At 41.3% G+C, this 25,533-nt stretch overlaps 1 protein-coding gene across 6 annotated transcripts; it reads left to right on the top strand.

The window, feature by feature from the left end:
- Positions 1-115: 115 nt before the first annotated feature.
- mllt1a (MLLT1 super elongation complex subunit a) lies at positions 116-25,199 on the top strand. Of its 6 annotated transcripts, XR_009789431.1 has the most exons (13): positions 117-274; positions 12,689-12,869; positions 14,186-14,268; positions 14,861-15,004; positions 15,208-15,333; positions 17,071-17,727; positions 17,972-18,062; positions 18,298-18,445; positions 18,598-18,697; positions 19,021-19,098; positions 19,468-19,539; positions 20,841-22,325; positions 22,493-25,199. XR_009789431.1 is itself a non-coding variant. In XM_061779895.1 (12 exons), exons 1-12 carry the CDS (start codon positions 263-265, stop codon positions 20,967-20,969), a joined length of 1,812 nt encoding a protein of 603 aa, XP_061635879.1. In that variant the 5' UTR covers positions 116-262; the 3' UTR covers positions 20,970-25,199. The 6 variants fall into 6 exon arrangements, 5 of the variants coding, with proteins under 5 accessions (XP_061635879.1, XP_061635881.1, XP_061635878.1 ...); XM_061779895.1 differs by having other exon boundaries at positions 116-274; positions 19,021-19,089; positions 20,841-25,199; XM_061779897.1 differs by having other exon boundaries at positions 18,298-18,409; positions 19,021-19,089; positions 20,841-25,199.
- The last annotated feature ends 334 nt before the right edge of the window (positions 25,200-25,533 follow it).

The raw sequence follows: 25,533 nt of genomic DNA, 5'->3' as shown, positions 1-25,533 counted from the left end.
TTGTATTTGCAGAAAGAGTCAAGGCCCGCCTTCTAATGGGCTTTGATTGGCTAATTTCAAGAGAGACGAAAATCTCCGCTGTCCTATTGGCTGAGAGACCTTTCTGTTTGGGTTGCTTTCCAGCGGCCCGTCTGGACGGGGAGGGGAGCCGTCTGCCTTCCGCTTCTCGGCTGGATTGACACACAATGAGGAGCCGAGGCAGGGGAGACGCTCCACAAACGCCGCTGTAAATAAATACAACAATCACTGAGGCCAGTGAAACATGGAGAACCAGGTAGGGTGGCTTCTGTCTCTGCTTTTGGACGCTTAACTTTTCACGGGGGAAATACAGGCGGCTTTCTCGCTGGTCGGGCAGCGAGAATCCTCTCTTGTAGTCGCTTGAAGAGAGCGAGCAAGAGAGCGACAGGGAGAGAGAGAGAGGGGGGAAAAAAACGCTACTCCTGCTGCTATACAAGTCGTAGTTGTTTGGTTCTGGAGCTATGCTAGCTGGCCACTCATACATCGGCATTTACCGCTAACTAGCTTCACTCTACCGCTCCATTCAGTACCGCTGCATAGCCGAAGCCACAAACCACCACACAAAGATGCACACACCCGGTATTTAGCATTCTCTATTTCGGTTCAAAGTCTAATGCAATTATTAGTTAGTCCGAACAGCTTTTGGAGTGGCGGTTGTAAGCTAAGCTAGCACGTCCACAGAACCAGAGGAGTGTCGGCCGTTGGCTAAAGGCTGGCTAAGGAGCCGCGGCGACAAGGCGCCGGCCGGGAAAAGGCTCGCTCGTCCTGTGCTGCTGGAGCCAGGGCGGGGGCCCGCTACCTGTCATACTTGGAAAAGAAACCCAACGTGGACACTACTATTTTGTAATACCAGACTCATATTGGCAAACATTTGGTTAATTGTTAACGCGTGTGCACTTTTCTTCAATATAATGCCAATGAGTATGGGGGGGAGTTTGGCAAAATACCAATGTGGAAACTTTGAGCCGCACTCATGCTTTGATTGGCAGCTTTCATTGAGCCAAAGTGTCCAAAATATACGCTATTAGTGGAGGAACTTTCATATCAAACTGATTTTGCATGATTTAATGTAATTGGATGGTAAGGTATTAAATCTGTAACTCATGCAACAATAGTACATTGCCTGCAACGTTAGACTTGTAGAAATTAGGCTTTACACAATCAGGATTTTTGGGACCGATCAGCAAGTTTAAAAAACGATAACCGATCCGATCACAAGATGGAGCAATGTGTCCATTTACATGACTTGTTCATTTATTGTATATACTTGTGTACTGTATACTGGGTACTGTAACCATCCATCCATTTTCTGTACCGCTTATCCTCACTAGGGTCGCGGGCGTTCTGGAGCCCATCCCAGCTCAAAATTATTCTCTTGCATTTTACAACCCCAATTCCAAGGAAGTTGGGACGTTGTGTTAAACATAAATAAAAACAGAATACAATGATTTGTAAATCATGTTCAACCTATATTTAATTGAATACACTACAAAGACAAGATATTTAATGTTCAAACTGATAAACTTTATTGTTTTTAGCAAATAATCATGAACTCAGAATTTTATGGCTGCAACACGTTCCAAAAAAGCTGGGACAGGTGGCAAAAAGGAATGAGAAAGTTGTGGAATACTCATCAAATACCTGTTTAGAACATCCCACAGGTGAACAGGCTTATTGGGAACAAATGGGTGCCATGATTGGGTATAAAAGAAGCTTCCCTGAATTGCTCAGTCATTCACAAGCAAAGATGGAGTGAGGTTCACCTCTTTGTGAACAAGTGCGTGAGAAAATAGTCGAACAGTTTAGGGTCAATGTTCCTCAATGTAGAATTGCAAGGAATTTAGGGATTTCATCATCTATGGTCCATAATATCATCAAAAGGTTCAGAAAATCTGGAGAAATCACTGCATGTAAGCGCCAAGGCCAAAAACCAACATTGAATGCCCGTGACCTTCGATCCCTCAGGCGGCACTGCATCAAAAACCGACATCAATGTGTAAAGGATATCACGACATGGGCTCAGGAACACTTCAGAAAACCAATGTCAGTAAATACAGTTTGGCGCTACATCCGTAAGTGCAACTTGAAACTCTACTATGCAAAGCAAAATCCATTTATCAACAACACCCAGAAACGCCGCCGGCTTCTCTGGGCCCGAGCTCATCTAAGATGGACTGATGCAAAGTGTTCTGTGGTCCGACGAGTCCACATTTCAAATTGTTTTTGGAAATTGTGGACGTCGTGTCCTCTGGGCCAGAGGACAAGAACCATGCGGACTGTTATGGACGCAAAGTTCAAAAGCCAGCATCTGTGATGATATGGGGCTGTGTTAGTGCCAATGGCATGGGTAACTTACACATCTGTGAAGGCACCATTAATACTGAAGGGTACATACAGTTTTTGGAGAAACATATGCTCCCATCCAAGCAACGTCTTTTTCATGGACGCCCCTGCTTATTTCAGCAAGACAATGCCAAATCACATTGTGCACGTTTTACAACGGCGTGGCTTCGTAGTAAAAGAGTGCAGGTACTAGACTGGCCTGCCTGCAGTCAAGACCTGTGTCCCTTTGAAAATGTGTGGCGCATTATGAAACGTAAAATACGACAACGGAGACCCCGGACTGTTGAACAGCTGAAGCTGTACATCAAGTAAGAATGGGAAAAAATTCCACCTACAAAGCTTCAACAATTAATGTTCTCAGTTCCCAAACGTTTATTGAATGTTGTTAAAAGAAAAGGCGATGTAACACAGTGGTAAACATGACCCTGTCCCATCTTTTTTGGAACGTGTTGCAGCCATAGAATTCTAAGTTATTGATTATTTGCTAAAAACAATAAAATTGATCAGTTTGAACATTAAATATCTTGTATTTGTCATGTATTCAATTAAATATAGGTTGAACATGATTTGCAAATCATTGTATTCTGTTTTTCTTTATGTTTAACACAACGTCCCAACGTCTTTGGAATTGGGGTTGTAGAAAAAAGTGAAAACATCAATGACCTCTAGGGGGCATTCAAGGATTGGCCACTGACATAAGTTTAGGTCAAATCAACATTACAACATGACAGAAATAATGGGTGCTAGCTTACTGTAATTAAATTATTTTATTTTGTAATAAAGTTACTTTAATAAATACTGTTAATGACATGCTTACTCTAACTTTCTCATTGTCCCGGGCTATATGGACGGGTGTTGTCCAGAGTTTGCGTCCGTTTGGCTTTTCCTTCTTTTTTTTTTTTTTTCCCCCCCCACGCTGCGTTGCTTGAACACTGAACGCTCCTCCTTGTGTACATTCTTCAGGCGCCTGATCATAGTTGTTGTGTTGAAGCATTTTGATGATTTTTCCCGACGATGTACTTCAGTTGTGCACGGACTGCAAATAACTTACATGTTGTTTGTCTGAGACACCGCAAAATAGTCCCACACTGATGACGTGTTTTTTCACCGACAAGATTGAAAAAAACTTTCTTGGCCGCCAGCGAGTAACAGTACGGTGCCACAAGACCCGTGACAAGGCTAAAAATAAACTAGCTTTTGGATTCATACGCGGCGGTGACGCAGAGTAAATGTCTTGTGCGGAGCCGATCAATGACGTAATTGATCGGATCGGCGAATTATGACAAAGCCGATCAGCATAAAATGCAAATTATCGGCCGATACCGATCACACCGATCAGATCGGCGTAAAGTCTTGTAGAAAGATATGCATCCTGTGCCACATCCGCATGCTGTTCTTCCCCTGAGCAATTGGCTGTTCAGTTCATGGCACATTGACGATGCTCAGGTAGCAACTGGCATCCCTTTCATTAACCATAATTCTAATTAGTTTCCATAGTGCTTGATCTTCAGCAGGTCTTGACCCTGTGGCCTTCAAGTGCCCACACTGAAATCGGACAAGTCCTTACAGATTGACATACTGCCTCCCCCACACTCCTCCTTGATTATTTCACTAACAGATACGTATTTGAATAAATTAACATATTTACACAATATGTAACGAGTTTTAGTTGTTTGTAATGGTTTTTCACTGCATCTTATGTGTAAAACATCAGCCATTCTCTTGAAACTGCTTTTCTTAGTTGTTTAAGACTGGTGAGTGAGCATGCAGAGGACGTTCAGCTGTCTGCAACTTACAAATATCGTCAGTGTTCGCCTTTTATGAAGGAATTGCATAGATATGCACACATTTGTTGTCAGTTAATGATTTTTCCAATGGAAAGATATTTTTGATTGTGTCTTTTCCTGGTGCTTTTTGATGTTGCTACCATTGCTCTGCAGACAACTGATTGGTCTCATTATTACTAAGTAATGCCCCTGTAATCTTGTATCCTTGTAAGACATGTAGCCAAAATGCTATCCCTGTTTTTACTGGACATCTAATTTAGGATGCAAACGGAAAATACAATATAGTGAATTTAGGAGATGCCATAATTTCTCCTTCTGCCTGGTTCCTGACAAAAAGAGAGCCGGATGGGCTTATACTTCATTGAGGGTTTCCAAGATGCCAGATTTTTTATGTAATGTTGAGGATGATGGCCCAGCAGTTTCCTTCCTTCGACATTTCTATGACAACCAGCTACACCGAGGGGCACTGTATGCAGTGGAAAACAAAATCCTGGGACGAGCGGGTAAAGCTCAGTGGTGTCAGGAGCATGATCTACGGAAAGCTGGCAACGAACATGGACGCCAATGTTAGGTCAAAGATACTGCAATAAAGATTTTGATCTTTCATTTAGGTTGTGGTTAAGGGCATGATTGATCTGCTTTGCTTTATAATATAGTTTAACCTGTTTAAGTTGTAAAATTTAGATTTCAATGAGGAAATATCTTTCAAAAGTCAAACTAAACTTGATTTCAAACAACCATTATCATCATGGTTGATGTGACGCAAGTCAAAGCAAATCTGAAATTTCACTACAGTAGGCCTCTAACAAATGTGTAGGGCTGTCACGATCAGATATTTAGATTATTCTCTTGATTATTCCAGTGAATAATCAGATACAAAGATTATTTAGCATTAAAGTTTATTGCAAATATTTTCAATTAGTTTATTAACCAATTATTTTCATTTATTTGGTATTGTTTAATCATTAAACAAAACCAAATAAACAACAATTAAGCAATATCACAGAAGAGGCAGTGATGATGTACTCACCAACCTTTCTGAAACTGAGAGCTACTTCTTGGGTACTCATTAATGTGAAGGACTACTAATTTGATGTACACTTCTGAGGCGGCTTCAGGTTCAATACATGTCAGTTACAGGTTATTCATACCCTGGCTGCAAATAACGACTATTTTCATAATAGATCAATTTGAGTATTATTTTTTTCCATGAATCTATTATGGTTCAGTTAAGTAAAATGTCAGAAAATAGGGGGGGGGGGGGGGGGGGGGGGGGAATTATCATAGTTTTCCAAAGTAAAGGCAGATGTGCTTAATCAAAATCAAAATATGACAAAGATAATCAGTCTTCTTTCACGGAGAACTGCAGAAATTAGAGAATATTTACATTTGAGAAGCGGAAACCAAAGAATTTTGACAATTTTAAGTAAAACAATGGCTCTAAACAATTGCTCAATTATCAAAGTAGTTGTTGCTTGATTTAATAAATGATTAGTTGTCAATTAATTAATTAATTGTTGCACCTTTACAAGTCTGTTTTGAATATTCTATTGCTTTTTTTTTGTTTGTTTTGTTTTCTTGTTTTTTGTTTGGTAAAGGCACCACAGAAGAGTAACCCGTGATGGCAAAGAGTATAAATGTGATGATAACCAGACAGGCAATGGTCTGACTGCTGAGTACAATTCAGTAACATATTTAATGCCACTAAGTTACAGTATCGCTCTTATCGTGTTGTCAAGTTTTCTTAATACTACTTAAGACTGTTAAGAATATCCAATCAAATTAAAATAGTGCTTGTACAATGAATTAATGTTATATGATGAAAACCGTTTGACACTGGAGCAACTTATTCCACATAACTGCCTATGTAAAAAAATTGTTGGAATTTGGAAGTCAACTAGTCCCATAACAGATTGTGCTTGACCTGGTTCCACTTTTGTGTCTTTGAGAAAAAAAAAATTTCCAGCCTCGCTGAGCTAAAGCATCCATCCATTTTCTGAGCCGCTTCTCCTCACTATGGTTGCGGGCGTGCTGGAGCCTATCCCAGCTGTCATCGGGCAGGAGCCGGGGTACAACCTGAACTGGTTGCCAGCCAATCGCAGGGCACATACAAACAACCATTCGCACTCACAGTCACACCTACAGGCAATTTAGAGTCTCCAATTAATGCATGTTTTTGGGATGTGGGAGGAATCCGGAGTGCCCGGAGAAAACCCACGCAGGCACGGGGAGAACATGCAAACTCCACACAGGCGGGGCCGGAGATTGAACCCGGGTCCTCAGAACTGTGAGGCTGACGCTCTAACCAGTCGCCCACCGTGCCGCTGAGCTAAAGCAAACAATCTATATTTAAAAGTTTACACTTTTTTTTAGTCCTGGCAAAGAGGGCAAAACTTTGTTCTATAGATATTTTTACCCACTTTCCACCTAGTAAAAGAGTATCGATACACATTTCTTGTTTCCATTCTAAAAAGTTGTGGAGGGCATCAAAATAACTGCTTGAACCCCTGAGTTTAGTACCCAAGGGTAGATAGAGCAAGACACTACATTCTGCTGGGGTAATTGTCACCACTCTGTAACAACGGGAATGTAACGCAAAAGCTTATCTTCTTCTTGTAATAATCAGTCACACGACAAGAAGAACCTCCATATGTCTACATTTTTTAATTAATCGGTGGGATCCACAGTTCCACGTTTCCACTGAACTGGAAGCTACAACAGAGTTTACTTGTGATGCCTTAAGTTTGACCACAATAAACAAACCAATCGATCTGTGTTCTCTAACTAGAGCACACCCCTCTGTACCTTGCCACTCCAATATAGAACGAGCTGGGGACATCATGCTTCCTTTTTATGACTCTCCGCTATAATGCTGTTCCAGCCAGACATATGTGACAAGTGTACTGTATCACCCAATCACTTAACTTTGTGTTTTGCGACTTCATGTAACGATATCTTAGCAATTAGCATGACTGCCCTGTCCTCCTGTTAATTACTCCTCATCCTCTCTTTGTGACAACAATACTTGTCAGAAGTGTAGCTTATTCGCTGCCATGGAGGCGATGATTAGTGACTTATGCTGCATTGACAATGGACACGAAGCACACATTTGCCTCTGCAGCTCGGCATCGTGTTTAACCGGGTTAGCTGTAGCTTGTAGGTAGCTGGAGTGGTTCATAATAGCGTGTAACAAGCATTCCCCTTAGTACCCGAACAGTAGAAAGCAGGAAGATTGGGTGACTGTTCAATGTGGACTTGCCTGTTTTTATTTATTTATTTATTTATTTTTAGAATATAGTGTACACGGCTGTGCGCCGGCCATGGTTTTTGCTTGCATCATAACCACATACTGTTTTGGCTTTTTTATTTCGTCTTTCGATCCGAAAACGAAAATGCACTTCGGGTCATTTTCAGTCGAAACATTTCGGTGCCCGAAATTTCGGTGCATCACTAGAGTTTACCCTTCCAAACTTTGAACTGGCAGGCTGATTGGCTCTGTTGTAAATGTGTACTTTGTATGTTGCCAGCTGGCTCCTTTTGACCTAAGTGGATTGGGAATGGGCGGCACGGTGGCCGACTGGTTAGAGCGTCAGCCTCACAGTTCTCAGGACCCGGGTTCAATCCCCGGCCCCGCCTGTGTGGAGTTTGCATGTTCTCCCCGTGCCTGCGTGGGTTTTCTCCGGGCACTCCGGTTTCCTCCCACATCCCAAAAAACATGCATGAATTGGAGACTCTAAATTGCCCATAGGCATGACTGTGAGTGCGAATGGTTGTTTGTTCCTATGTGCCCTGCAATTGGCTGGCAACCAGTTTAGGGTGTACCCCGCCTCCTGCCCGATGACAGCTGGGATAGGCTCCAGCACGCCCGCGACCCTAGTGAGGAGAAGCGGCTCAGAAAATGGATGGATGGATGGATTGGGAATGATCACTGGCCACGTCTCGAATGGGAGCCCTACTTTGTTTGGGAATGCCAATGAGCGATCAGTTGTTTTTCTTGTTGTGAGACGTGTGTGTATGCGAGTGCTGTGGTTGGGATGACAGGATGATTGGTTCTTATTACTGATTCCCTGCTTTTTTTCCCGATGGGTGATGGTGTATTGAACTCTTTGATCGGGGGAAAACCTTTGAACAGAATGCATTTGTTTTTTCTCCCCCCACTGAAGCAATTTGTTTCATTTGTTTCCATTTTGTTATGAAGTATTAAAAATAAAAAAAAAAGATATACCCAATCACCCTGTCCCATTTCAGATATCTGAGCTCATTGAGGCTGGTGCAGGTGGTTACTACGATTCCATGGTAGGGTGTGGTGGAGTCTGGATTCTAAGAGGGCATTACTGCCACAAAATGGCCAGGCAGAGTGCCAGGTGTGTGTGTGACTGTACGCCTGCATTGCATGTGTGTCCTTCTGTGTTGCAATGTGATCACTGGATGGAGTGCTTATCTCAGCCTTCTACCCCCCCCCCCCCCCCCCCCCCCCCCCCTCCAATCCTCCCCGCCCCGCCCCCCACACACATGCCAAATCCCACCTCACGAGCCAGTCACTGCCGAAGCCAAATCCTTCACTTTTTTTCTGGGATATATAGTGCCTTTCTGTTGCTTATTGTGTCAACTGCCTCCTTAATTCATTCTGCACGCCATGCCATATACTCCTCACTAGCCACTACTACACTACTGTACACATTCTCTCAAACACACTGCTGGCACGCTGTCGTTGTTCTTAGCTGACAGAGATATTCCAGCAATGTCCTTTTTCCTTTGGACAAATCTTTGGAGATCTATGACTCAGGCAGCCAATCCACTCCCATGCAAATTTACGTCATTCCATTCCACTGGGAGACACCTCTTTGTGTCTACCCAGGTACAATTCACATGGTCCTCCTCATGGGATTCAAGCTACCTTGGGCATAAAAAAATTCTGGTGCTTTTTTGAACCTCCAAGGTAAAGACAACCTATCCCAGGATGCTGGTCGAAATACAATCTGAATCTGTCAAATTAATACGTTAACTGATTGAACAGGCCAATGCTTTAAGGCAGGGGTGTGAAACTAATTTTAGTTCGCCGGCCACATTCACATTTGATCACAAGTGGGCCGGACCAGTATATCTGTAGCCTAATAAGCTATAAATAGGGATGGGTATCAAGAATCGAAATCAGTGGGAACCGGTTCCAAAGTTAACAATACCTTGGAATCATTAGCTGAATTTTCGAGTGATTCCCTTAATTCTATTTGAATTGCATCATTATGCATTTTACGCAGCATAGGCATCACATGGATCAGCTTGCATTCACACTACTACTGGCCTCAAGTGGTATTAAAATACCACATCATACTAACTATTCTGAGTAAGGCTGCCACATTGCCATCAAGAGCATCAGTAAACACACGATTAAAAAAAACACCAATTAAATGACTGTACATGACATCAGTTTAACTATTAAACCCTGTCTGTACAAAATACAGTAAAGATGCATTTGAACACAGTCAAAACATGATACAGTAATTTTAACTAGAGCAATGCATTCTGAGAAAGAGCGCATGCAAATTTTGCTTGTTACGCTATGCTACACCTTGCCAGAAACTGCGACCGGAATTTTCCCTTGGCCTCTTAGGGACAGTATGGTGCGATGCATACATGGAGCTACACATCTCTGTAAGCTTAAACAAAGAGTAGAAGAACGTCGCGATCAAACTTTATTGTAAACTTTTTTTTTTTTTTTTTTTCACAGATTAGGAAGAATATGTCCGTGAATATTATGTTACCTGTCTGTATGTATTATTACGGCGTTTGGGTGTGAATATTCGTTATTTGAAGGGAAATCTCACCCGTAAATGCTAATTTTAAGCCATTTATCAACAACACCCAGAAACGGCGCCGGCTTCTCTGGGCCTGAGCTCATCTAAGATGGACTGATGCAAAGTGGAAAAGTGTTCTGTGGTCCGACGAGTCCACATTTCAAATTGTTTTTGGAAATTGTGGATGTCGTGTCCTCCGGGGCCAAAGAGGAAAAGAACCATCCGGACTGTTATGGATGCAAAGTTCAAAAGCCAGCATCTGTGATGGTATGGGGCTGTGTTAGTGCCAATGGCATGGGTAATTTACACATCTGTGAAGGCACCATTAATGCTAAAAGGAACCTACAGGTTTTGGAGAAACATGCTGCCATCCAAGCAACGTCTTTTTCATGGACAGCCCTGCTTATTTCAGCAAGACAATGCCAAACCACATTCTGCACGTGTTACAACAGCGTGGCTTTGTAGTAAAAGAGTGCGGGTACTAGACTGGCCTGCCTGCAGTCCAGACATGTCTCCCATTGAAAATGTGTGGTGCATTATGAAGCGTAAAATACGACAACGGAGACCCGGAACTGTTGAACAGCTGAAGCTGTACATCAAGCAAGAATGGGAAAGAATTCCACCTACAAAGCTTCAACAATTAGTGTCCTCAGTTCCCAAATATTAATTGAATGTTGTTAAAAGAAAAGGTGATTTAACACAGTGGTAAACATGACCTTGTCCCAGCTTTTTTGGAACATGTTGCAGCCATAAAATTCCAAGTTAATGATTATTTGCTAAAAACAATAAAGTTTAACAATTTGAACATTAAATATCTTGTCTTTGTAGTGTATTCAATTAAATATAGGTCGAACATGATTTGCAAATCATTGTATTCTTTTTTTATTTGTTTAACACAACGTCCCAACTTCATTGGAATTGGGGTTGTACAATAAATGAACAAGTCATGTAAATAGACACATTGCTCCAGCTTGTGATCAGATCGGTGATCGGTTATCGTTTTTTTTTTTTTTTTTTTTAAACTTGATCGGTGATCGGCCCCAAACATCCTGATTGTGTAAAGCCTAATAAATAATGAGAATTAAATTGTTTCCCCTTTTTTTGGGTGCAAATAATTACAACTACATTCGAGAAAATATTAACAATTATTGAATATTATCTTGTTATAAATCTTTTTAATCATATGAGCAATCTGAAATTTCAACAAACCACCAAACCAACCTCTTTTGAACAGAAGCGGTTGACTCATAAATTGCAATATTCGGTCTCTTAAAATATTTGGACAGGAGGTGTTCATTTTCACAGAACTGTGTTCACTGTGCAAATGTGGTATTTTATATGAAGTAGGCCTACTTTTCCATAGATATACTGTATAAATCTAGAATCCTTTAGCCTTCTGTGAGTAGAAGATTCAAGACATCCTCATAGTAGTTTGCAGCTTACATTTACAATGTTGACATCAGGTAGATTGACAGAGTGATACTAAAAAATGAAGACAAAATACTGTAAATCTGTTTGCTATAGGATTGATCATCATTTGAATTTGAGCGATTCCGGTTCCTTATTTCGGCTCTGGTTCCAAACGATTCTCGATTCAGATTCTTTCACGGGGGCTGCGTAAAAAAAAGTTAAATAATTTTCAATAAAGGGTGTCCAAATTATGAACATCCATTTTCTTCGCAGCCCGCAGCATAGACTAAAATGAACATTTGACTCTGGATTCTTTATAACCAGTATCAATATCAAACCTATGAACTAAAAGGCAATGTGTGTGGAAATAACCAAATTGACTTAATATTCATTAATTCGTGTTTCAACTAAAAGTTAAATATATCAGGGTGAGAAATTACGGTCCTTTTTTTTTTCCATTTTCATTTCAATGCGAAAATTATAATTCGGGATTAGTTTTTAAACATTTTTTTATTTTTTTTCCCATTTTGATTCTCTTTTCAGTCCAAATCCTCGCTGATTTGTTCGTGGCACTAGTGTTTAGTAAAATCAAGGCAACCTATAATTTTTGTGTGCTCAGCTGTTTATTTTAAGAAAACTTTTGTAGATGAAGATCAGATCACATTTTATGACCATTTTATGCAGAAAGGGTTTGAAAGGCTTCTCATCTCACACTTTTTCTTGCAACTGTATGGAAATGGAGGTGAACTTTACAACAGTTTTGATTTGTGTCTCAATCAAACATGTTTTTGGAATTTGAAGTGTTAGAGAAATGTAAGAATGCTGTTCGATGTTACTCAAAGAAAGCCATGACATGATCACCAGACAACATTCATTGCCATCAATTGATTTGATGGCAATCCTGTCTGGTAATTATGTAAAGGATAAGGTTTACTTTGCTAGGAGTGAAAATATTCATTCATCCTTTTTGTACTTGTAGGACTCTTATATGATTAATGGGTTATTAATTAATTCTTGCAACTCTTGACTATATTAAAATTGATGATTGTTCTGTACATCATCATGAAATCAAATACAGGTCATTAATCATGAAAGCAGTAAAGAGTTTGAATGTACAAAGGGCCCAGCTGAATAAACCTGACATTTATTTGACCTTGCTGCTCTGATAATTAAAGTATGGAAAACTTGTCGAGAATGGGTGGCATGTTTTGATTGGATGCATCCTTCTTGTTCTCAGGGTCTGTTTCTTCGCTTCCTGACCTTGCACTTCCTGGCCATTTTCTACCAAATCGAAAGGCGCAGCATTGACAGCTACATTTGTTCTCATCTTTCCAGTGCACAGTGCAGGTGAAACTGGAGTTGGGCCACAGAGCTCAACTGAGGAAGAAAGTAACATCAGAGGGCTTCACCCACGACTGGATGGTGTTTGTCAGAGGGCCAGAGAACGGCGACATCCAGCACTTTGTAGATAAGGTTGTCTTCCGCCTGCATGAGAGCTTCCCCAAACCCAAGAGAGGTATGACAGGCAAAGCATTCACACACTTCCGCTAAGACAAGACACATTTCACAGTCTCATACCTAATGTGCTGCACATCAGCTAATGGACTTATTTAAAACAGCGGATCTGAAGTAATTAACAGAAAGACACATCATTAAAACAGGAAGAATAAAAGAGTTCAGTGTCAAAATGAAGACGCAACTAGAAGCTTAATGAAATTTCAATGTCGTTTAATCACCTCATTTAAAAGTATTAGGGGTTTGAGAAAACAACACGGCACAGTAAACCTTTTTTGTAAAAAACCTTATTGATATAAATGTTCTTTTAACCATAAGTATGTTTATGTATAGACACATGAACATTAGCTTGACCTGACGTTGTTTTTGCTCGGGATTTAACAATATCTATATTTATAATACAGTATGTATTACATTTATTTATTTATAAGAATATTGTATTTATTGAGATATCTGTCAGAATAGACTTTGCTTGTGTTTTCGTCCGTGCTACACTTAAATTAATTTCGGGATGGTATCTTTGAAGGTTGACGTGACTTGAGGAAGTTTTTGTAAAGGACTGCAAAAAGTGTGGGCCTTCCATCTTTGTTCTCTACCACGTAGCCAAAATCCAAAATGTTTCCATGCGGCTGATCTAAATGAGCTTTGAGGGTCTGCAGTTTCAGGGTTATTAGTCATACAGTATGTCTGGAAAACCCAAGGAGAACAGATGAAATTCTTTTGGGGTTAATCAAAGGAACTTTAATAGTAGAAGCCGTGTGCTGACTCATATTTAACATGAATTTGCTTGTGATTGGTCGGTTAATTCTGAGCACAAACACATCCCAGTTCTAAGAGGGTGTGCGCACTTGTGCAACCACATTATTTCAGTCGTTGATTTTTACTTCCCGTCTCAAAACGATTTTAGTTTTTTTTTTAATGGAGTTGTTCAAGTTATAGGCCACATTAATAGGTTTTGAAATGATTTATCTTGGTCTCATTGTTTATCACAAAAACCTGACATTTGAACAGCCATGTGTAGACTTTTTATATCCACTGTACATTTATTAGTCAGTAAATTTAATGCATGTAATGCAAATATATTTTAATGTTTGATGCAGCTAAGCACATTATCTAAGTAAATCTTTCACCAACAACCTGCTGTTTTTGCAGCACAAGGAATGTAGATAAGTGGTGGAATTGGAGCCGACAAGAAAAGTATACTTTTAAGTTGCTTCACATGGCTTGTGTTTTATATTTCTGAATTATAAATTCACCCCCCAAAAAAATCCCAAAATATAATCCGGGTAAATGTTGCGCCTGTGTTTGTGTCTCCAGTATGCAAGGAGCCCCCATACAAAGTGGAGGAATCAGGCTATGCAGGCTTCCTCATGCTTATTGAGGTATACTTCAAGAACAAGGTGAGGGGGAAAAATGACAAGTTTCATTGGTTCTAATAGATTCGTCTAAAAAGATTAAAGTGCCCAAATGAGCAATTGTCCGAGCAAAATGATCAGAAGTATCTAAAAACGTGTTGCTGTTTTTTTAATTATTATTTATGGAGTGGATATAATTTGTTGTTGTTAAACGCTGGTCAATTTTTACTGGAGGACCTTTACCCGTTTTAACCAAATGAAGCCTTTAATCCTTTTAATGGAAACACTTTTTCCCTTTGTGATGTCCAAGAAATAAGGGTACTGCTACATCCAGAGGTAATCTGGTTATTTGAGTACTTGCAACATAAGAATCTTTTTGAGTCATACAGTCCCAGTAGAAATAAAATCACAACAAGCTATTATACTGTCACTTCATCATAATCTTTAGCTGTTTGAGTAATAAATAGGCAAAATAATGAAGTGCCCTTACAGATGATGCTGAAGGGAATCCTCCAAGTAATATTTGTGATTCTTATCAGTGTGCAGACTTCACTTCATGTTGGTTGGCTGTTTGCTTTCACCTACTCTTTTATATTGATGTAATGAATTGATGAAATGTTCTTTGGAATTTGTTTAGGAAGAGCCAAAAAAGGTGTGTTTCAACTATGACCTATTCCTGAATTTGGAGGGCAATCCTCCTGTTAACCACCTCCGCTGTGAGAAGCTCACCTTCAACAACCCCACCAAAGATTTCAGGAAAAAGCTGATCAAAGCTGGAGGGGTGAGACTGCTCAACACACTCTGAACCCAATGTTCTTGTCCATACTGTTTGGTTGCAGCAACTGACATGGTAAAGAAATTCTCTGAATTCCTTTTCTCTTTGGTTGGATAAAAAAAGAATCCTGATATACATATTTTTTTTTATTGATAGGGTTTTTGGTGTAGACACATGTAATGTGCAACTATCATCCCTGTTAAATGTAGGTGTTGGTGGTTCCGGAGGTGGCTGAAGCCGTATCAAGACCCAGTCCAGACTACCCAATCCTCCCCACCATACCCCTCTCAGCCTTCTCAGATCCCAAGAAAACCAAGACCTCTCATGTGTCAAAGGTTGGCTATGCTCCCAAGACACAACACGTCATTTTACAAGCAACTTGCCACAGCTCCACTTTCTCCTTCAAATACAAATCGTACAAATCAAACCACGTGGAAAAAATGAAATTATTTGGTAGTTTAATTTCTCCTCCACAACTTCATTTATCATTCATAAATTTTTGAATTGCCTTTGTGAGAGTAAAACTGTAAATTTGCTTAGTTGTGTGCCTTTAACATCACATCTGCCCTCCAAGCTGCCTGACTCAAGCCTATAATTGTTACCAACTGTCGTTTAGCACCAGCATGCATGCTAAATTAGTCAGCCATCTTTTCTGTGAAGAGAAAATGTGAAGATTCTTCGCATCAGTCAGTCTTGCCTCAGTTAAATCTAACCACAGATAATAAATGTTTTATATTCTGCAACTGTACTTTCTCTTGATCTGACTGCAACAAGACTACAGTCCTATAAATATGAGATGCTAAATATGACTAATTACACATTGAAAAAAAAGGTTGTTTTTTTTTCATTCACCCCTTTTTACAGGGGTGAATTCAGTTACACTGTGACATGTTCTCTACATTGATAGTATTAGGTCTCTTGATAAGTTGGTTTATCATTCCATAGTCAATAATGGGCCATAGATGTGTTCTTTTCTCTCCAGTAGTCAAAAAACATGTCAATATTTGCCTTTAATTTAAATTGACAATGTGGAAATGCAAGTTTTCTACAGTGGATATAAAAAGTCTACTAACCTGCCAGCTTACATACATGCCAGGTTTTTGTGATTATTCCAGCACGTACATTTGTTTCTCATGCTGTGAAGACAGCAGGTTGTTTTTGAAAGATATGATTATATATTCTATGATTTGTTTCGACTGCATCAAACATTAACAAACATCTGCATTACATGCATAATATTTACTGTCTACGAAAATGTATTGCGGATATAAAACGTCGACACACCACTGTTCAAATGCAGAGACCAATATAAATCATTGAAATACTTTTTTCACCGTTAATGTGACCTATAACCTGTGCATCTCGGTTTAATTTAAAAAGGAAAAAAAACTTCTTAGCGGGGAAGTAGAAATAAACAACTGGTAGAATGTGGTTGCAAAAGTGTACACATCCTCTTATAACCGGGGATGTGGTTGTGTTCAAAATTAACCTATCACATTCAATCAAAGTGGTAGTCAGCGCACACATGCCACCATTTAAAGTGCCTCTGATTACCCCAAATAAAGATCAGGTGGTCTGTAGGCGTTCCATTGAACATCTGTCGGGCGATCAGAAGAGGGCTGTGCGCAATCTGACAGATTTGGATCGTTTTTTAGCAAAGAAGAGTGGCCAAATGTTGCCACATTAAGATGTGACACACTGACAAGATGTAAGATAAGACAAAGGTGCTGCAGCAAAGTATTAGTTTGAAGGTATGCATATTTATTCAACAAACCTATTTAGTTATTTATTTTTCCACATAGATTTTTAGATTTGATTTGAGTTGAACAGGTTATAGGTCACATTAATGGTGGGAAATGTTTTGAGAATGGTTTAGCTTGGTCTCATTTTTAATCACAAAATTTGGCATTCAAACAGTGTTGTGTAGACATTTTATAGCCACTGTACGTGGTCACTTTGTCTGATGCGGTCAAGGATCCATGTTTAGCTCAAACAATTTTCCAGAAAATCTAAACAGAGTTTTGAGATAATAGCAATGCTTTGTTGATTCTCTCTTTGTTTTTTACCTCCAGGAACCCAGTAAAGAAGGAGGTGGCGGCAGCAGCAAGGGACCCAAACCACACAAGATGACCAAGGAGCACCGTGAAAGACCCCGAAAAGACTCAGAGAGCAAAGCCACGTCAAAAGGGGACAATGACAGAGATGGAAGTAGCAAGAGTGGACGTGAGCCTTCCTCATCCTCATCTTCGAAAAAGCCATCAGACATCAAAGTTAAAGATGAAGTAAAAGTCCTGCCCAAGGCAGCCTTCAAGGAGCCCAAACTCACCCTGAAGGAGTCAAAGATGGAGGGCATGTCTCCGAAAGGAGGGGGGGCTGGGAGTGGAGGGGGTGGGGGTGGCGGGGGAGGTGTGGGAGGAGGAGGGGTTCCGGCAGAATCCAAAGCCCCCAGCAAAAGACCCTCTACTGTGGAGTCTCCCAAACCCAGTGTGAAGAAGCAGAAAAAGGGCAGCTCTGAGGGGCCTAAAGGCCCCTCTGGTGGCCCTTTCACAGGTTCCCCCCGTGTGTCGTCGTCATCTGCTGCCAGTCAGCCCTACACAGACAAGAAACACTCCAAGGAAAAAGGTCGCTGGGCCAAGGGCAAAAATGACACACAGGATTTGAAAGAGCCCAAAAAACTTCATGAGTCTGAAGAGTCAAATTCAGAGGATGAAGCATCTTCAAAGTCTGAGGTATGAGGATTGTTGGACCAGTTTTCAAGGTCATTCTGTGCTTTATTTATTTATTTGTAGCAACCCAAGTGCAAAGAGATCTGCATCTAATCAAGTCTAAATCAACAGAGTCTTGCCAGCCCATAGTCATTGAGTCTTTCAAGTCTCAACAAATATTATCATCAAAGCATACTTATAGAGCAGCTGTAGGATCGACCTCAGTATACATACATTAAAAAGAATCATCATGTCTCTCCTCATACAGCAATCAGCTCCTTCCAGTCCTTCAAACTCCAGTTCCAGCTCCGACTCCAGCTCAGACTCTGACTTTGAGCCAGGACAGAAACCAGGACAAGGTGCAGTATGTTAAACTTGATTCAGAACAAACGTGAATGTCCCATTGAGGGCCATGTTTACTAAATACAAATATGAGTCCTCAAAAAATACAATGAATTTAAATATTTTGTGAGAGACATTTGAATGTTAAATAATGACATTTGAATGTTAAATAATGATATCATAATCACAGTCGTTTAGTGTGAACAAAACAATCCACAGGCTGTTATTTTAAGTAGTCTTTGTTTCTCCCAGGTCCCCTGCGATCCATGGTGGAGGAAATCCAGTCAGAGGAGTCAGACGATGACGACAGCAGCTCGGAGGAGGGGACCCCTGTTAAAACTAATCCCCCCAATCGTGACGCTCGGTCAGTCTTTTCAGAGGAACTTCCCCCCCCCCCACGGTGGGACCTCTGAAATACAACCATAGATAACATTGACCCATTTTAATGGCAATTAATCGGACATTCAATGAAATGTGACTCACCTCCACATACAGAAAGTGCGCAATCTGTGTGTGAGTGACCTTTGACCTTGTCCCTTTCCCCCCTGTCAGACTGAGCCTGGACAGCGAGAGTGACAGCAGTGACGGCTCGCACCGCCCCAGTCGAGACCCCGCCCCACCCCCACAGAAACACAGCTCCTCCAATAATAAAGTGAGGCCTCGTTTTGTGCTTCCCTTCAGTGACATATCGACTAAACAATTCAGTTCTGAACGATAACAACAGTTTAGCTCGTCTCAACTTATAAGATACATCTTCTGTGTTGCTATAGCACTATTCCACCACCATCTGGATTCACTTGTCTTTTGCTTTTTCATCTTAGCAAATGTATTTTTGTAATAAATATACAGTGATGATTATTTTTCACAGTAAAGACTCATCAATTCTGGGTTTTAGGCATTTTTTCCATTTGTTTTTGAAACAACCTCCATCTCTTGTCTGTCGTAATGTTCTTTAATCTCTGTGTGTGAGTGCAGGTATCTGGCAGAAAGAGTCCAGACTCGTCGTTCCGTTCCGAGAAGGTGTTGAAGAAGGGATACGACAAGGTAGGAAGGGTAAATACCTCAACTTTTTATGCCTCATCTCTCACATATAACATTTTAACCCATGCTCAGTAATTCATTTAGAATACTTCTGCAAATAGATACAGATGTTTTGACAAAGTGCCACTGAACCCTTGAAGTCTTCTCTCTTAAATAATCTCTTAAACTGTGAAGTACTCTCAATACCACATTAAACATCCTTCAGATAGATCTATCTGTTATAATAACAAAAATCCGTGCTGTTTGCATTGATGCAACTATTTTTTGCTGATTTTACAATGTTTTCTTTACTTACTATTTTTAACCCCTAGGCATTCGTTTTCATTTTATAACCATGTACCGGTGTTCAACAACACTTTTCCCTCCTCCCAAACGCTCCAGGCCTACACAGAAGAATTAGTGGACCTTCATCGCAGACTGATGGCTTTAAGGGAGCGTAATGTCCTGCAGCAGGTGTGTTCCTGTCTTTCTTTTACCTGATACTTCCATGATCACTGCGTTGCTTTTGACTGTTAAAGTTGGATGTATGTTGGAATTACACTAGACATACAATTTGGATTTAATACCTATATTCGTCTATTTACATGTACCCGTGGAACACTTGAAACAACCTTGTATGCGCTGATGCCCACATTACGTGTACATAACTACAGTGGTCCTTGTTTTAGGACAGAGTTCAGTTGCTACAACAGCGATTCCAATCCCAAAATATCTGATTCCATATTCGCTGTCAATGGCGTGTGATCGAAATGCACCACGTGAGAGCAAGAAAATTGGAATTGGATCACTGGAAACCATGGAGTGTGATGCCAGCCCATTAGACATGCTGTGTTATTATTTTATCCAAATGAATGCCTCACCCCAAATAGAAGTATGATGTTTATCCTTAAAATTATGTTTATAGCAAGTTTACAAAAAACAGAAGGCTAATTTGGTTGCATTTGTGTTTCTACTCATCTTCTACAAGTGGACAGTTGTGAGATTAGTTTAAGTAAACCAGTTTCTTTTCCATTATATTATATTTAAGTGTGCCTATTTTGGCAGTTAGCATTGCTAAAAAGGTTTTAAATCTGACGCACAAGCTGCCATAACTGAGTTAATTTGCTACAGCCGAGTTATTTTTACCAAATGGAAGAGATGTTAGAATGAAACATTTTCTTACAAATGTTTTTCCTCATTGCAAAATGCATTCAGTGGTGTTTCAATTGTATGAAGTTGACTTGCTGTGAATGTTTTTATTCATTGTGCTCGCGAGAGGAGTTAAGAGGAGGAGCTGTGCGCACCTTTGGCTACGTGTTACGACATGAGCAAGTGATTTACGTGACACACCTCAATCATAAGTTTTTATTCTCCCAAGGTTAATAAAAGTGAGAATTATTCCTCTACATGGGCTTGTTATGTTGCTGCTGTTGTTCTGTTGTAAGCGCCGTACGCCGAGTTCTATTCCTAAGGCAGCCCGTTTAGGCAGCAGACTATTTGTGTCTAAATTATGTGCTGCTTTGTCTAGTTGCTGCCAAGTATGGAAATCCATTAGGCTGAATTGCTTAAAGAGGGTTAGCTTACAGAATCAGATGTGCTTGAAATACCTCATGATTGACATTACTCTTGACAACAGCCAAGTAATCATACCCGTTTATGGTTCATAGCATGAGCTCACCTTTTCGAGACAAATATTTCAAATTGCTGGTGACACATTTTGTTCAAAAGATTTTTATTTTTAAAAATGAAATTGTGACTCTACTTTTGCGCTGCAGATTGTCAACCTGATTGAGGAGACGGGCCACTTCAACGTGACCAATACCACATTTGACTTTGACCTCTTTTCACTGGACGAGTCCACTGTCCGCAAACTACAGAGCTACCTGGAGGCGACGGCCACGTGACAGGAAGTGGAGCCGGAGGTCGCAACATCTCCTCGAGGAGCAGCTTGTTCATCGGCCCGACTGAATCACTGAACAGCAACCACACACGCGCAAGGACAAAGAAGCACACATGAAGACGCTGCGCCTTCACGCGACACTGGCGAGGGGCAGCAGGAAACTGATGGAGGATGAGGAGGAAGGCGGGAATGGGAGAGTTGAAGATGGGGAAGATTTTCGATACACATTCATTCGTTCATTCTTCACACTCCTGCACTTGTTATTCCCCTCTTCGCTAACTAACTCACCTTCTTCCCATTCACACTCCTTACCGGCCAGATCACATCCCATCCCCCTACATTTAGCTGCATCCGGCCTTCTCATTGGCCTTCACAGTTACTCACTTTTCTTAATTTAGAACGCACACTCGTGTACCTCCCAGGTTCACACGCACACATTTTACGTCACGCTGGGTGTTTGGATGGCGTCTCTGCTTTCCCAACGTCTGAACATGCATTGTGTTGACTCTTTCCTTGCACTGAAAGCTGAGCTCTGACCTCCCGCCAAGCAGCCACTCTCCTCCTCCTTATCCAAATGCAACCCCCTGAAGCGCCCCCACACCTGCCCTCTAACTGCATCCCTCCCATGTCAGCGTGCACCAAAGGGCTCCACTGCTTGTCGCCGGCGCGCTCCTGAATTACCTACTGGTGGGTTTTTAAAACTAACAAAAGTAGCCATACTCGTCTCCCAGTATACAAAAATAAGGAAAAGTAGGGGCCATGCGATGCGTTCCCCCCCCCCCCCCCCACTTTGTAAAATTCTTTTTTTTTTTTTTTTAACATTTTATTTTTCTACAAGTGCATTTGTGTTTCTACTCCCAGATTTGCGGTTAAATGACCTGTGAGCTATGAATGTATATCGCTTTTATTTTTCTACGCCCAACAGCAACAAGCCCACTCTAGTGCCTTTCTCTGCAGTGTGAGGTGGGTGTTAAACATCCCCCCAGCTCCGCTTTGGGAGGGGGGGAACCAAGTGTTAATCGGGCTGCCTGATTAATCAGTATTGTCTTAATGGCTTCCTTTTTCTTCCTCAGTGTCCTTGTAGGCCGTTGACCGTCATAGCCATTCCTTTCTTCATCTCTGTAGAACCTGTACAAGTTTGAACTGTTCTTGCTTTCTGCCACTAGTTCAGTGTTTGATGTGGGAGGTACGTAATATGAATTAGCTGTAGTAACTGTTGATTTGGGCTGCTGTGTATGTGTGCGCTCTCGCATGCTGGCGAGTAGCTTCCTTCTTCAGAAAAGAAGGCGAAATATCCATCCACAGTGACCTTGGGCAAGAGGCAGGGAACATCCTGGGCTGCTCCACAGTCAATCGCAGGGTGAGGCGAAATAAATAACAGTTGATCTCTCACAAAGCTGCTGTAGAACCACGTTACCAGTTTCTTGGTTAAATATGGGTGAAATTAACGGTCGATTAATGTAATTATTTATAGAAGTTTTAATGTTATCGCAGACTACCAATGAATGTTCTGAACTCTAATTTCAGAAGTCAATTTCAACAACCGGTGTTGCATTGAGTAATTGAATGCTGTCCAGAGGAGTTGCCAAGATGTGGATGTGGACCAGCTTCACATACTGACATGTTCATCGTTAGACAGTGAAGCAATTGACATGGAATCAACAGCTCGTGAGTGCATTCTTCAAGAGCTCAGTTCCTTCAAAATAAATCAAATTCAATTTCACACAGTCCACAGAATTCTTCCATGAACACATACGACGTGTGTCAGAAACGTTCAAGGACTGGTGTCGTAAGTAGGGCTGTCAAAGTTAACGCGTCAACTCATGATTAGTCGCCCCAAAAATATTGCATTAATCATATATTAACTCGGATTAATCGCACAATTTATTTTGACCATACGCACTCCTTTACCTTAACTGCGAATGAGTATCTGAAATGCGGTGCAGGTTGCTATAAGGTCAGTGATCAGGTCAAACGCTTACGCCAGTGCAAAGATTAGTGCGGAGACTCCGACTGGTGTACTCAGCAGCAAATTTTGCTTCAAAAGTCACCCCCATGGGACTTTAGAAAAAAGCAAAGGTAATTTGCATGTAGTGCAGCGCTGAACTCTTTTCATCGAATCACAAGTTTAAAATACAATCTCAAAACAAAATGTGTTGGTATATTTGGCACCTGTGATTAATCAAAATTCAAAAGTGTGATTAATCTGATTTAAAAAATAAATACATCAATTGACAGCCCTAGTCATCAGACATTTCAAACCCAAACTACAAATTTAGAGTTTTCCCCTTCAAGGTGGGGCAGACCAGCACGCCTCCAAAGCGATCCTGAGATGTTTGCTGTGTTCAGTGCGCAAGAAGAGACGAGTGTTAGCAGGACAACAACTCTGCTCTCAATTCCCTGAGCATCCAACAATTTCTGTCCGAGAAGAACAGTCACGTGCTGGAGCAACCTCCCTTCTCACTTGACCTGGCACCAGTCCTGGAGGTTTTTTGACACCGCTCGTATGATTCGTACCACTCCTTTTCAACAATGGACATTGACAAATGAAAGAAGTGTGTTCAGGATCACAGGGAGCCAATCCCAGTTGATTTGCTAGTCCGTCACAATAGTAGTAGTGATGACAGCAAAATGTTTGCATCATTTAACTGCAGCTATTCACGGCTGTTAGGGCCAGAGGCCTGCTGCAAATAGCAAGTAATTGAAGCCTCCCTGAAAAGTTTTAGAATTGCCCATAGATGCCACACGATGGCGGCAAAGCACTACGTTTCTAGTAAATGAAGCTCTTTCCCTCCTTTCAACATAGTTGCCTGTCATCAAGATGGTGCACTTTTGCATTATCATGACAGCCAATTGTTTGCGAGAAGCGACACACAGCAGCCCACCGAGATCGAGCTCCACACCTTCACCGTGCGAGCTTCTTTTGCCGCTCTGCCTTTTGTGTATTTATTCTGACCTTTGCGTAGCTTTAATGCTCGTGTGTCTGTGTGTTGTGGGAGCCGTCCCTCTGCTCACTGTAAACGCTGTTGATTTGAAATAGTCTCACCCGGACCTTAACTAGCGCCCCCACCACCACCCATCCCCAACCATCCACCCTGTGCCTCTGTCAACAAAACCGCCGACTCCCAGTTGCTTTGTGTGAGCAGACGACAACAAACCACCGAGCGTCCTCTTCTCAGTGTACGTCCTAGTTCGTGAACTCTGACCGTTTGACCTGCTTCTCTTTTAGCCCCTTGTGGTGGCAACTGGTTCAGTGAAGTGGATTTCGACCCAAGAGAAGCCCCACAGTCAATGTTTTATTTATGGACCTCTGCACTTTTGGCTGTGATGACTTCAGTACTTAAATAGTTACCTAAACTGTATTTTTAAGGATTTTATACAATATTTACATGCAATATTATATTATTAGATTGTTGTTGGTTTTTTTTGTTTTTGTTTATTTAATTGTCTTGAATTTGGGCATGTTTTGTCACTATTATTTACCAACAAACATGCCTCTCGGAGCTATTTTTTGGCCTAAGCTGTTTTTTCTGGGATGTTCCCTTTATGTTTTTGTGTATCATGACAGCTGAGCACCAAGAAGCAGGTGTCGCAGATGTTTGCTGGATGACCTCAACTTAATCACTGTCTGCTTCCAGTCACAATAACTGGACCAGAGCGAGGACGCCACACTTTTGTTCAGGGAGCTGTTAACCTAAAAACAAAATGTCAATTTTTTTATTTTTTTTGGGGGGGGGGGGGGGGTCCTGTGCTATGATTGATGTATGGTTTCATAGTTGGTGCACTCCCTCGGCTCAAATGTATCATAGGAAAAGAGTAGGACTGAAGGAGCCGGGCATTTGGTCTGTGTGAGAAATTACACTTGGACAATACAGCTGAGGTCAATATTGTGTTGTGTGCATTTTTACACCACAAAGGAATAGCAAAAACTTGACAGTCCAAATGACGACGTGGGCAGGGGGCGCGTGTGTATTTATAAAGGTTCTTTTCTTCGACCGGGGTCATACAGGGGAGGCTGTGAGGAAATAGGGGGCATCATCATCTGTATGTGGTCAACGCAGAACAAAACAACTGGAGGGCACATGAGCAACTCAATTTGGTAAAAAGACAAACTTGGCATTGGAATGCCACCATGTGGCCATATGTTGCAAGTTGTTGGCCTAGACAGAACATTTATTATTATTTTTTTTTTAATTTTGAAATCATATTAATAATAAAGTCATGAAGTACTGTTGTCGCGGTATCTCGTTATTGACCGCCGGTTGACCTGCTCACGGGGTTCATGTGGAGTTCATGTGACTGTGAGTGGGGTCAAAAGGACACGCAGGGCTGGCTCGGGCCCATCATGCACTGACCATCCATCGGGGGGGAGGGGGTCCTTGCTACAGGGCTCATTAATAATTTGTGATGTCAGAGCACTGTTGTGGAGGTGACAACGTCAGCGAATCCCCGCTTTGAGAATTAATGTGACCTCTGCGACCATACGGTGACCTTTGTTAGATCACTGTAAGCAAGGTCAGTATACTCGGCCTATTGGTGCCTCCACTTACCGGCAATTGTGAACAGGG

Source organism: Phyllopteryx taeniolatus, chromosome 7 (genome assembly GCF_024500385.1).
Source record: "Phyllopteryx taeniolatus isolate TA_2022b chromosome 7, UOR_Ptae_1.2, whole genome shotgun sequence".
NCBI lineage: Eukaryota > Metazoa > Chordata > Actinopteri > Syngnathiformes > Syngnathidae > Phyllopteryx > Phyllopteryx taeniolatus.
This window is presented reverse-complemented; position numbering and strand designations above follow the sequence as displayed.

Bases quoted from the DNA above. Each gene is read 5' to 3' on its own strand.
- mllt1a (XM_061779894.1), top strand. The intron at 14,269-14,860 runs GTGAGGGGGAAA...GAATTTGTTTAG, and splicing joins AGGTATACTTCAAGAACAAG to GAAGAGCCAAAAAAGGTGTG. The intron at 17,728-17,971 runs GTATGAGGATTG...CTCCTCATACAG, and splicing joins AAGCATCTTCAAAGTCTGAG to CAATCAGCTCCTTCCAGTCC.